General features: G+C 41.4%; 1 protein-coding gene across 1 annotated transcript; it reads left to right on the top strand.

The window, feature by feature from the left end:
• The first annotated feature begins 5,760 nt into the window (after nucleotides 1–5,760).
• LOC133833001 (uncharacterized) lies at nucleotides 5,761–6,921 on the top strand. Its single transcript, XM_062263267.1, has one exon. The coding sequence runs from the start codon at nucleotides 5,761–5,763 to the stop codon at nucleotides 6,919–6,921; it is 1,161 nt and encodes a 386-aa protein (XP_062119251.1).
• Nucleotides 6,922–13,884: the final 6,963 nt, after the last annotated feature.

The following is a 13,884-nucleotide window of genomic DNA, read 5'->3' as shown; positions in this document are numbered from 1 at the left end:
ATATTGGTTTGACATGAATTATGTTATTTTTGGTCATGCTTATTATGAGTGTTAAACGTCGTGATAATTCTCTTATTGGGTCTTGAATCACGGGTGCTTTATGGTGCAGGTAAAGGTAAAGGAAAGTTGGACCAACCATGATTTGGAGAGCTGTAGTGGAGGTATATACATACTCAGCCTGTTCGGCCACCACGGTCAAGAAATTTTGAGGAACAGTGGTTATTGGCTCGATTTTTGTCGGATAGGTCAGCTCAGTCTGTAATTTTTTTGTAACTATATTTTTTTATTTAAAACCTTTGGGATCGCTTGTGTCTGGTCAAACCTTTTTAATGAAAAGTTTAACTTCATTAACCAAAATTTTTAATACTGAAACTGTTGTCTAACCCTAATTACACTTTTGAGTCCAAATGACTCGCTTAACAAGTTAAGCACTACTTTTAACACACGGGGTAATGGTGTTGGATTAGTAGGGTGTTACACTCCACTTGAGAGGTTTCATTTTGTGATCCAATCTCTTTAAGCCTTTGGCTTCTTCTAGGCAATGTCGGTTGCTCTACAACCATGGAAGGTATCTCATCTTGAGTTACTTCTAATGAGATTGGTTCTTGAGGCTTATTGTCACTATACAACAAACTCTCAAAGAACGCAACTTCTCTTTATTCAATTATCACATTAAACTCCAAGTCTAATAGCTTATAGGCTTTTCTATTTGAGGCAAAACCTAAAAAATACACATTTGATGGCCCTTGGACCCAACTTGGTCCTTTTAGGCTCCGTACTCTTGCAATAAGCAAGACACCCCCACACTTTGAGATACCCTAGGTGTCACATCCCTAAGGTAGGGTACGTCTACCATATAATCGTAATACCAGGGTTTACGAGTATGTTAAGCACTTGACCAAACAAATTAAATATAATGATACTATGAAATACAGAAAAATTTAAAACTTTTATATAATATTATTAATAGAAACTATTACACGTATGAATACTTTACATTTAAATATAACAATACGAAAAGAAAAAAACCCTAAACCACTATTGCATTGCTACTGAGTCTGTGCTTCACAAGTTTCCCAACATCTAAAACCACACCTGGAAAAAGGTTGGAAAATAACATAATGAGCTAACGCTCAGTAAGTAAATCTCATGCATACGCATACACATGAATTTCATTAGTTTGAAGTGCACTTATACTTATATGCTGACTTATAATACTTATGTGTTTCATTTATTAATCATGCACTTTCAAACTTTACTTTTATGCTTTTTCTTTTACTTTCACATTTTATGGGCCCATTATCTTTTGTGCACACTGTTCGATTTAGCCAATGCCTGCAAGGCTTGTTACACATATACTATAAAATCTCATGGGTTCTCCTCCGTCTAGCCATCATCGCAACTGTCCTCATAATATTACTCATTTCATCATTTCCATAGCTCCCATACTTATTACACATATAATTGGAGGAGAAAGACGAGAACATGGCAAACATGTTTGACTGGTCAACTCTGACCTAGCTGCACTAGTGGGCTGCCACTATAAGCCTTATAGACCTCCGGCTTCTTTACTGAACTTATTTAATTGCTTCATCGAAATACTGGCACCATTTTTAACATCTTATTATCACTTTGCTTAAGCCTTGTTTTCATTAAAATGTTTAACTTTACATAAGACTTTTCAAGGCATTTCATAACTTTTCTCATATTATTATGCGTGGTCTTATATCACATGATAATGTATCACATAACTGTGTTGGGAATATATGACTTTACTCTTTGCAAATCAACAATTGATAATAGAAATGATCCAATATTCCAAATCCTAGATTTTAATCAAGATTCAAATTCAAAGTATGAATTCAATTCTTGATAATCAAATAAACATGTTCATGATATGAATGTTAATCTTGAATATAAGAAACTAAATGATTAAATGATGATAAGATGAACTTAGATACATTTAATCATCAATAATAACAATGAAAACATAATAGAATGACAAAATACAAGATTATGGTTAGAGAGATACAACTTTTGTATTGATAACTTGAATCTTCAAACTTGCGGAACTTCTAAGGCTTATACACAATAAGAATATTTTCGTCCAAAATCTTTATTCCAAGCATTACCTTGTTGATTGAAGCTTCAGCTAAGTAGAATGAGATTTGGGATTGAATAAGCCTTAAAACTCATGCAAGTCAAGCAAACCTTGATGAGTTTCTTGGAGACAACTGTAGTCTTAGAAAACTAGAGAGAGAAAGAGGTTAGAGAGAGAGAGTTGGAAAGTGTGATCAAGGTTTTTGAACTCTAACAACCAATATATATAGTGTAGGCATCATCATTAGCCTAACTAATAGGATTAGAGCATTTAAAACAAATCATTTGGAGCATTTTACGTAAACTGTGCGACCCTAAAAGACAGCCCAGGCGATACATCGCCTTCTAGGGCTATTGAAGCCCTTCGCATTTTGGCGACGCTACGCCACTTAGGGCGTGACACATCGCCACCCCCTCTGACTTTGGACCCCTCCAATGGTCTTAAATATCTCCAAATACTACCAAACTTTTTGGGAATGTTGTATCACTTTAGACCCATAAAAGTCACTTTTAGTTGCCTTCTACACAATCTCATGTTTACACTTCTCTTTAAGTTTAGCACCTCAACGTATAAACATCTTAACCATTATATTTAACCAATCTTAGCATTCCCCCATTTGGTTAAATATAATCCTCTCTTCTTAGCTTAACAGTTTTGGTGCATAAAATAAAGTATCTTTCAATTTGAACTTTACCTTAGTGAAAGTATTATAAAGCCTTATCGAAGTCATTGGTGTCTTGAAGATTGAACCAAGTACTCCTTAATGGTAAAACCGGTAACACCTCCACTTGACCATTCATTTTCTCACTTTTCTCGCTTAACACTCATATGGCCATATGCTCATCCATTTCATGAACTTTCTGGGGAGAAACTCCAACTCCCATGAGAGGCGGCACAACCTCTAAGTTCACATAGGTGAAGTTCTTACAACATCTTTGCTACCTTTAGAGATGTTTGTTGCACACAACTGAACTTCATTAAAAGCTCTAGGCTTAACCTTCACTCAGTAGCAACCAACACTAACCAACCTTAGATGGAACTCATGACTTTGTTAGTGTTGAAACTATTCACCCAATAACTTGTTCTTACCCATTAAACTAATGCCCTTTATGTTCACAAGTTTGGAGTTGGGTTGCCATCATTGGTAAATATATTATTCTAGGAGTTTTAGTCTCATCCATTTTGAATTGGAACTTACTAACCTCTTCGCAAGAGGTTTTGTAAATGGATCTACTAAGTTCTCACTTGTCTTAACATATGAGATTGATATGATTCCTCCTTGAATCAATTGTCTCACATACTCATGTCTTAGACTTATATGTCTAGACTTCCCATTGTATATTACATTATAAGCAATAGCTAATGTGGCTTGACTTTCACAAAATATCGAGATCGTCGATACCTCATTCGCGAAGATTGAGATATCCAACAAGAGATCTCTTAGCCACTCGGCCTTTTTTCCAGTTACCGCTAGAGCTATAAACTCGGCCTCCATGATTGAGCGTGAAATACATGTTTGTTTCTTAGAACCCCAAGAAACCGCTCCTCCTTCGTGCATAAACACCCAACCACTTGTGAAGAGATTATCTCCAACACTCGATATCCAACTCGCATTGGAATATCCTTCAAGTATCTTTGGGAACTTTGAACATTGGAGGCCTAGTTGCTTGGTCCTTATAAGGTACCCTAGAACTCTATCAATCGCTTTCCAATGTTCCATACTTGGATTTATAGTAAACCTACTTAGTTTACTAACCACATATTCAAGTTGAGCCACTGCTCTACCATTATTCTTTTCAAGCTTTTTGCTTGAATCAAATGGTGTATATGCCTCTTTGATTTCAAGATGAATAAACTTGCCAAGCACTTTCTCAACATAGTGTTCTTGACTTAAGGCATAACCCTCACTATTTCTTCTCACTTTTATACCCAAGATGGTGTCAACCTCTCCAAGTTCTTTCATCTAGAAAATGGAAGAAAGAAACCTCTTCGTTTCTATTATGCCATGTTATCCCAAAAATTGACACGTCTGACGTGGCATTAAGTTTGGACACGTGGAATAGCCTGGGTAGACCTCCCGATAGGTTGATCAATAAATACCAGCAGGATATACGACAAGTCACTGCTCAGTACGCTTGGCAGAGAGCGGCTGGTCAGTGTGACATACAGGTAAACCTGGTCGGCAGGAAGAAGTTACACTCACCGATCACAGTACGCAGGAATCGCCCAACCACCCACAAAAAGCGCCTAACAGCCCTAAAAACTTGGTAAAGGCTCCTAAAGAATAGGACAACAACTACCTGTGAGAAAAAAGAGATATTTCCCCATCAGTTATGCTTAAGGTGCAACCCCTGGGCCAACAAAGTATTATAAATACAAACCCTCCACCATAGTGGAGGGGGTTCAAAAAAATAGCCTACACACTAGCACTAGGAACATACCTAGCAGCTTGGCTTTGTGCGTGATTCTGCGATATTGTATTGTCTTTTGCACATAAAAATCAACTTGTAATCCCTTGTGAGTTTGTGTAAACCTTCAAGATTAATACAAATCTAAGAGGACGTAGGTCACTACCAATCTTTGGGGTCGAACCTCTATAAATCCTGGTGTTCTTTACTATTTATTGCTCATTATTACTAGGTTCTTGGCTCATTTATAGTTCATTGATTGTCTAATTGAAAGCTCTCTCATTAATTATTTTAACTCCACATCAGTTGGCTAGAAAAACCAATCAATATTTTGGTACTTTCATTGAGAACCCAAGATGATGACATTCAGATTCTATTACTGATCAGCTTGCCTCCTTGAACCAGGGGCGGGCCACTGCGTAGGAGGCCCTTAATGAAGCTTTCGAAAAACAAAGGAGAGATTTTCAAGAATGGATGGATCGACATGCCCGGGAGGTGCAGGCCCGTCAGGAAGACATGGAATGCCGGAATCGAGAGGCAGCTGAGTCCATCCACAATTATATGAAGCAACAGCAGCAAACCCAAGGTATGGGAACGACAGCTGGAACTACTACCCAAAACCAACAACACCCTCTCGTTTTTGGTTTCAGGGAAGGTGTCAGGCCTAGGACAGAGGCTCAGCCTCAGAATGGGAACCAGGGATAAACTAGGAGTCGCAGATCTGGTCAAGCTTCCCAAGTGAACTACAATAGGTGACCTTTACCAGCTGATGAGCAGGTCCTGCCAAGGCGTGGCATGCGACAAGACCAAGTAGGGAATTTTCGGCCAAGATCTCAAGGCAGTGGTCATGACAGGAATCCTGGTGTTGCAGGGCGAGATGGAAACCCCCACGCTCCAGCACTGAATAGGAGTGGTCAACCCCAAAACTACCAACATCAATCTGGTCAGCACAGACAACATCAAGAATATCAACCAAGGTCCCAAAGAGATGAGCTGGAAGTTAGTAGCGCATACAGGCCCAATTATGCTGATGGGTATGACCATGATGAGGCAACAACCCAAGTTTTCCAACAGAATAATCAAGGTCATAGAGGTAACCAACCCGAAGGATTGTTTGTCCCACAAGGGTAGAATATCCCAAACAACCAACCACCTCAGGGTGGAGGGTTCCAAGGAGTACCTCCAGCACCAGGCTGAGCAGACAACAAGAATGCCAGGGGCAAACCTTGACCAAACTCCATTTTCAAATTAATGGATCCCATGGGAGGTGAAGACCTTCAAGATGATCTTAATCGCAGCAGGGGAAATCGAGATTCGAACAACATATCTCCGCCTAAGCCTGTTCGAGGCTCGAGAATGGATGAAGTTCGCAATGCAACACATCCCCAGGCAGTTGCAGACCCTAACATCCAAGCCCAGTTGGATTTGTTAACACGACTGGTAAGGTACTTAACAGCCCCCAAGTTAACTAATATTGAAATAGAGAGGCAGAGAGGGTCCCCATTTCCAGACCACATTAATCAGCTGCCCATACCAGTCAAATTCAAAATGCCAACATGGAAAATGTACATTGGGTTGGAGGACCCGGTATCTCATGTTCACAACTTTGAACTACAGACCGATTTACAGAGAGTTCGGAATGATGCCAGGTGCAGGATCTTCCCAACCACCCTGTCAGAAATCACCCAGCAATGGTTCTTCAAGCTACATCCAGGGTCTATTACATCATGGGATCGATTTGTATGCACGTTTTATTCCCAATTCTCCTCAGCAATGCCCCTTCCCATCGAGCCGAATGATCTGGTGGACATAAAACATAAAGATAATGAACCTTTGAAGGACTATATTCAACGTATTATGCGAGAAGCCACCAGAGTGAAATCCCTTAGTGGTGACGGTAAATTAATAGCCATCAATTCGAGAGTTAAGGTAAAGAGTCTATTCTGGATCAATTTGAAAAGGAAGTCTGCACGTACCACTAAGGAGTTCTTTGATCGGGCAGAGGAATTCATAAAGCTTGAGGAGGCCAAGCGGAAGGTGGATAATCCAACTCAGGTAGCTACCAAGCAGGGGAAAACGGGCCTTGGGAATACCACCAACCCTGTAGAAGGAGGAAAGAATGGGGCTAAGAATGGCAAACGCAGTAATGGGGCTGGAAGTAGCGGTAACCAGAATGACAACAAGAAGCCTAAGACCCCTGAGCAGCCCAAACCACGGGAATATATTCCTAAATTTACTACTTACTCCATCCTGTTAAAGACCCGGGCATACGTTTTTAATGCCACACAAGTTGTCGTACCGTACAGAAGACCTCCACCAATGAGGAAGAATGCTAATAGATGGGATGTGACCAAGTTTTGTCAATTTCACAATGACTATGATCATGAAACCAATGAATGTAACCACCTGTAGGAGGAGATAGAATTCCTCATTAGACAAAACAATGCTCATCTGAAGAGGTATGTACGGTCGAGTGCCGACCAGCATCCTCAACACCCTCCTCATCAATAGTCTCAGCAATATCAAAGAATTCAGCCTATCCTACCACCACCAGTTGCTGGTCAGCTAGATATGATCTGCGGCAGGCCACATTTAGTCAGCAATTTCGACAAGGCCCGAGAAAGGTACGCTCGTTCCTTTAGGCATGAATATGAGGAAGATGTGTTGCCTGTCCAAGAGCATACTCCCAAACAGCCTCGCTACGAGTGTGAGCCTATCACATTCAGTGAGGAAGACACAAGTCACGTACATCATCCACATAATGACCCATTAGTAATAGAAGTACAGATCGCTAACATGATTGTAGCCCGAATGATGATTGACCATGGGCCATCAGCCAACATCCTGTTCAAAAGTACCCAGGACAGGATGAATTTGAGCATCAGAGATCTGGAACCATGCGAGCAGTTGTTGCATGGATTTATAGGGAATGGGATGGCCCTAGAAGGAAGCATAAGATTTCCTTTGACGATGGGAACGGCTCCTAATAGCAACATTATAATGTCTTTGTTCGTGGTAATCGACATCCCATCTCTGTACAATACCATGATAGGCTGACCAGCCCTGTATGACCTCCAAGTAGTTACTTCAGTCTTCCATCTACTCGTTAAATTCCCAACCCAAGCAGATATAGTATGTCTTAAAGGGAACCAACTGATGGCCAGAGAATGTTATAATTCATCAGTAAAAAAGGTAGGGAAGGCAGCCTTCACCGCACAACCTACAGGGCCAAGTCACCAAAAATAGGATGCAGCCCAAAATTAAGGGGCGAGGGGGGGGGGGGGGGGAATAGACCCTCATTTTGGGGATATTGATTGAAAGGTGGGTCCAGTCGAAGAATTAGAAGAGGTCTCGCTTGACCCAGAACACCCGACCAGGGTTATCAAGGTAGGGAAAGAATTTTCCGGGAACATAAGATCTGCTTTGATCCAGTTCCTATGGAACAACCAAGATGTATTCGTCTGGTCTCACGATGATATGGTGGGGATCTACCTAACCATTATAAGCCACGCCCTCAACATCGATTTCGAACACTTCAAGCTCGTACAACAGAAAAAGAGGTTGTTGGATCCAACGAGGGCAAAGGCATTCAAGGAAGAAGTGGAGAAGCTTCGAAATAACGACTTCATTAGGGAAGCTTTCTACCTGGTATAGGTGTCCAATCCCATGTTGGTGCTGAATCCTAACAACAAGTGGAGGGTATGCATAGATTTCAGCAATTTAAATAAGGCATGCCCGAAGGACTGCTTCCCACTTCAGAGAATTTACCAATTGGTTGACGCTACAGCTGGCCACAAGATCTTAACTTTTATGGATGTCTATTCGGGGTACAACCAGATAAGTATGCATCCACCCGACCAGGAGCACACCACCTTTCGCACGGATGTGGGGTTGTACTATTATAAAGTTATGTCATTCGGTCTAAAAAATGCTAGAGCCATGTATCAACGGCTGGTAAACCATATGTTTAAAGACCAAATAGGAAATAACATGGAGGTTTACGTGGACGATATGTTGGTGAAATCCAAAGAGGTTGAGGGGGTACATTGAAGACTTGGAGGAATGCTTCAACATCCTGAGGCATATAGAATAAAATTGAACCCCCTAAAATGCTCCTTTGGTGTGGGCTCAGGAACATTTTTGGGGTTTATAGTGAACTCCCGGGGAATTGAAGCAAACCCCAAGAAGATAAAGGCACTGCTGGACTTGCCCTCACCAGCCAGGATCAAGGATGTGCAGAGTCTAACAGGACGCATAGCAGCACTCAGCAGATTCGTGTCCAAATCCACTGATAGGTGTATTCCATTTTTTAATATCCTTAGGGCACTAAGAAATTTGAATGGACTGCAGAGTGTGAACAAGACTTCCAAGCTCTAAAGAAGCGGCTGGCACAACCCCCGATCCTTTCAAAACCTCTGGAGGGTGAAGAACTATTCAAATACCTAGCAGTAACTCAGTATGTTGTCAGTGCAGTCTTGGTCAGAGAAGAAAACAAGATCCAACATTTAGTCTACTATGTCAATAAAAGGTTGGTCGAAGCCGAGAGCAGGTATCCTCTAATAGAAAAATTAACTTACTACATGCTCCTGTCATCCAGAAAACTTCGCCCATATTTCCAAGCTCATCCCATAAAGGTTCTCACCGACCAACCATTGCACCAAGTTGTAACGACCCAAATTCACTAATTAGGCTTAAGGGCCTTGATTAGTGTGCCTGGAGGGCATAACGGAGATTTTGTGTGATTTTTATGATTAAGATGCATGATTATGATTTTAAGCATGTTATATGACTATGTGTATTATGTTATGTGATAATTATGATATGTGATTTGTACCACGTGGGTGCGGTGATTTCAATGTGATGCACGTGCCGAGACGGTCCTAGAAAGCTAGATAGTGGTAACTGGTGATTTGGTAACTTGTGTAACTGTTAGTAACCATAGAGAGTAACCGGTTTTGCTGGAAAGTGGTAGAATTGTAAAGTAAGTAAAAAGACAAGTGTGCCCTTGAGGTTTAGTTAGAAAGGGATATTTGAGGAGGGCTAAAATGGTCTTTTGGCAGTGGTATAGATGTCTTTGGCTGAGGGAAAAGGATATACACGATTCTTTTATGCTAAGTATAACTGAAGTTAAGACTTGGAAGGCTAGAAAGATCAAGAAGGAAAGGGAGAATCAAGAACCTAGAAAGCAAAGTGGAGGAGGAGTTGAACTGTGATCTTTGAGGCTAGTAAAGGGCTTAAGGGTGTGGAATCAAGCATATATCAAGGTTTATACTGAGGTAAGGACTTGGTCCCTGTTTTGTTAAGTTCTGAATTTGGTTTTTGAAAGAATTAAAAGATAGCCATGGCTTGCCTTGCATGGAATTCAGCTGGTTTGTTAAAGTGGAATTCAGCTCAAAGCTTGGATTGGTGGAAGCTCAAGTCGAATTTCTGATTGAGGTAAGGGTACTAAATATGTTTGCAATCTCGTAGCTGTTATGGTTTAAGGATTTAGAGGTCTGGTTTGTACTTTTCTCCACTTTTGGTTTAAGTGTTGAAATCTGAAACTTAAGTGTGAATCCTGAGAATAGTTGTGTGATTGAGTTAGATTATGATGTTTGTAGGTTGTTGAAAGGTTTATTTGGGGTTTTGAGTTGGTTTTGAGGCTTAGGTATAAGTTTGGGGTGATTTGGAGTGATTTGGGTTCGGGAAAACACAGGGGAAAAACCCAGAATTCTGGGCTCGCAAAGGAGCGCCACGGCGCAAGGCTGTTTCTGGGCGATGTGTGTGCTCTCTGACTTGCTGGGTGCCGCGGCGCTAGGCCAATTTCAGGATGTTAGAATTTGCAATTTTGAGCCTTTGCTCCGGGGGTTCGGGGGATGTCTTCGGTGCATTGTTTTTGGGATTTGGGGGTTCCGAGAGTGTTGGATTGGTTCCGGGGAGGTAGCTTTGGATTGATTAGTGACAAAGGATGTTTCATTTGTGTTGTGATTAGGACTTTGGAGAGGCTCGGGGTAAAGGACCGTGCTCGCGGCTTCGTGGCATCGGAAACCAGTGAATTGAAAGGAAAGAAAACTGCACACGGATAAATGTTGGTGATGGGACTAAGTGCTCCCAAGAATTGTGTCGTGTCAATGTTGGTATCACGCCAAGGGACATGTAAAAGCGGCCTAAGAGTGCCATACTTGATATTAGCGCACAGGGCGCGAACTGGCCATTGGTAGCCAAGAATAACAGGATAACAGAGGGAGCAGCCTGAGAGCGCTAGCCCTGGTTATCGTTTGTGAATTGTGAATGTTATGAACTGAAATGCCTAGTATGTGGAATACTTGTCTATACTGACTGATGATGTATTTGAGTTTATGTGGTGCAATGTGAGATATTGACTTGTCTGCTAATTGTTCATGCTCTGTTGTTGTTGTGTTTTCTTGCTGGGCCTTGGTTCACGGGTGCTACGTGGTGCAGGTAAAGGCAAGGGCAAGCTGGACCAAGCCTGAGGTGGAGAGCTCTGAGGTGGAATGTACATAGCCGGCGATTCAACCGCCACGGTCGAGGAGTGGACCAGGACAGGGATCACCTAACTACTAGTTTTGCCTTAGCATGGCCGGTTGTATATAAACCCTGAGTCTTTTGTAAACGGTCTTTGAACTTAATATTTTTGGGATCCCATGTAACAGATAATACTTTTTAATGGAAAATGTGGCTTTTGAGACCAAAACGCTTTTAACCCTAGTTCCTTAATAGTTTCAATAACACGATTGTATTTAAATGACTTGATTAGCAAGTCTGGCACTTTATAAACACACAATGTAATGGTCTTGGCTATCCAGGGCGTTACACAAGTCCTGCTAAAACCAGACACCTCTGGTCAGTTACTAAAATGGTCTATAGAGCTCGGGCAATATGAAATCACTTACCAGCCTCGAAAAACAATTTAAGGCCAGGCTCTCGCATATTTTGTAGCTGAATGTACTGGTATACCAAATACAGACGAAGAAATGGATGAGAAAGTCCATTCACAGGAGTCTAGACCACTTCCTAATATAGATGCTGAACAGAACACCGGTCACCCAGTGACCAGTACTGTTCATTACAAGGAAGAACCCCAGGTATGGAAGCTGCACGTCGATGGCTCATCTACCAATCAGTTGTCTGGGGATGCTCTAACATTAATCAATCCTAAAGGGCAACGCATCCATTGTGCACTTCATTTTGGATTTAAAGCATCCAATAATGAAGCAGAGTATGAAACATTAATCGCGAGGCTGAGGTTAGCAAGGGAAGTAAAGTATAAAGCCTTTGACATATACAGTGATTCACAATTGGTTGTCAATCAAATCCTCGGTGAGTACACTGCTCGGGGAGAAAGAATGATGGCCTGTCTTGATAAGATCAAAGACCTGCTTGCTTAGCTCAAGAGGTACAATATCCAACAGATACCAAGATAGCAAAATGCCACGGCATATGCACTGGCTAGACTAGCCAGCAGTGTTGTGATGGACAAGGCCAACCTAGTCCTTATTGAATAACTGGAGGAACCAAGTATCAACCTGCCAGAAATAGTCTATCTTATAGACAACACTCCATCCTAGATGGCCCCAATTGCAACTTATCTATAACACATCATCCTACCCAATAGTCGCAATGAATTCATAAAATTAATGAGGAAAATCACTCGGTATATAATCCTAGATGGGATTATGTACAGAAGGGGCTTCTCCATGCCATTACTCAGGTGTGTCAACCAAACATAATCAGGACGATTGCTGGAGGAAGTACATGAGAGTTTTTGTGGGAACCATGCTGGGGGCAAAGTCTATCTAAGAAGATTTTAAGGCAATGCTACTTTTGGCCAACTATGAACAAATATGCATTTACATATGTTCAAAGATGTGACAAGTGTCAGAGATTTACCAAGATACCTCGAGCAGCCCCAAACGAGCTTACTCAAATGTAGAGTCCACGGCCCTTCGCTATTTGGGGAATTGACCTTATTGGTCGGTTACCCAAGGGAAAGGGAGGAGTTCAGTATGCAGTCGTGGCAGTTAATTACTTTACCAAGTGGACGAAAGTTGAGCCACTGGCAACCATCACTTCTAGAAAAGTACTGGACTTTGAAATAAAAAAATATAATCTGCAAATTTGGTCTACCCTAGAAGATAGTGTCCGACAACGGCACCCAGTTTGACAGCCAACTATTTATTGATTTCTGTGTTAAGCATAGCATCACGAAAAGCTTCTCAACAGTCTCGCACCCTCGAGCAAATGCGCAGGTAGAAGCAGTTAACAAAACTCTCAAAGACACTATATCGCCCTGGTTACCCCAGTACAGTTACGGTGAACTGGAGATTTGACCCGCTACCCGAGTCCTTTGATTAAAAACGTGCTCTGAGTGTTATTAACAGGCTAAGGTGGAAAACCAATAAAAAGGAAAGGATATATTTTATTAAATACATATAACTATTCATGGGCCCATAAAATCTTTTACAAATTATTTACAACACAAAATGGTCATTACTGTTTCAAATTTACAAACCCGCCGACCTAAGTGACAAAAATAGGGTAAACCCCCTAGTTCCTCTGAGAACTCCTTGGTCATGGTGGTCAAGCGGCCGCATATGTACACATCATCACCTAAGCTCTCCACTCAAGGCTAGGTGAGCTTTTCTTTTCCTTTACCTGCACCACATAGCACCCATGATCCAAATGCCCAGCAAGAAAACACAGTAATGCATATAGATATTGACAACTGATTATAATTATAATCACACAGAGCTTATAACTCTTAAATAGATGAGTGATTCAACACTTGAGGTTCTGGTAAACCATAATGAGTGACTGACAAGCAAGTCACTAGCTTAAGCAGATGAGTGACTGCTGGGTAAGTCACTAGCCTTAACAGATGAGTGACTGCTGGGTAAGTCACTAGCTTAAATAGATGAGAGACTGATGGGTAAGTCTCATGGGCTCAACACCCACAATCATGCGACTAAATAGTCACTATGGCTCAAAATGACTAGCCTTTGGCTAGACAAGCGCTTATAGTATTCATCGAACTTGAGGTCGGTCCGGCATTAATGCTCTTTGAGTCATCCAATGCAGATATCGATTAGATCTAATTTTTATTGGCTTGCGTTGATTACGCTAAGGTCGTTCCTGACTTATAAGTTAGCATTGTGTGACTAGTGCCCAGTACCACTGCCGAACCTGACTAATAAGTCCCAGCTTCACAGTTGATACCGACACCTTTGCCAAATCTGACTAATTAGTCAGTACCATGCACAATTGAGCAAGATTTTCTAAGCATTCAATAATCAACCCATGTCTACATTTACACAATCAACATGCCTCATGAACAACCATGCATGTCACATATGGGGTGCAGTTTTCTTACCTCTG

The sequence above is a fragment of the Humulus lupulus genome, chromosome 4 (assembly GCF_963169125.1).
Source record: "Humulus lupulus chromosome 4, drHumLupu1.1, whole genome shotgun sequence".
NCBI classification, from domain to species: Eukaryota; Viridiplantae; Streptophyta; class Magnoliopsida; order Rosales; family Cannabaceae; genus Humulus; species Humulus lupulus.
This window is presented reverse-complemented; position numbering and strand designations above follow the sequence as displayed.

Excerpts from the sequence above, each read along its gene's own strand:
- LOC133833001 (XM_062263267.1), top strand. The coding sequence starts at position 5,761 with ATGGATCCCATGGGAGGTGAAGACCTTCAAGATGATCTTAATCGCAGC.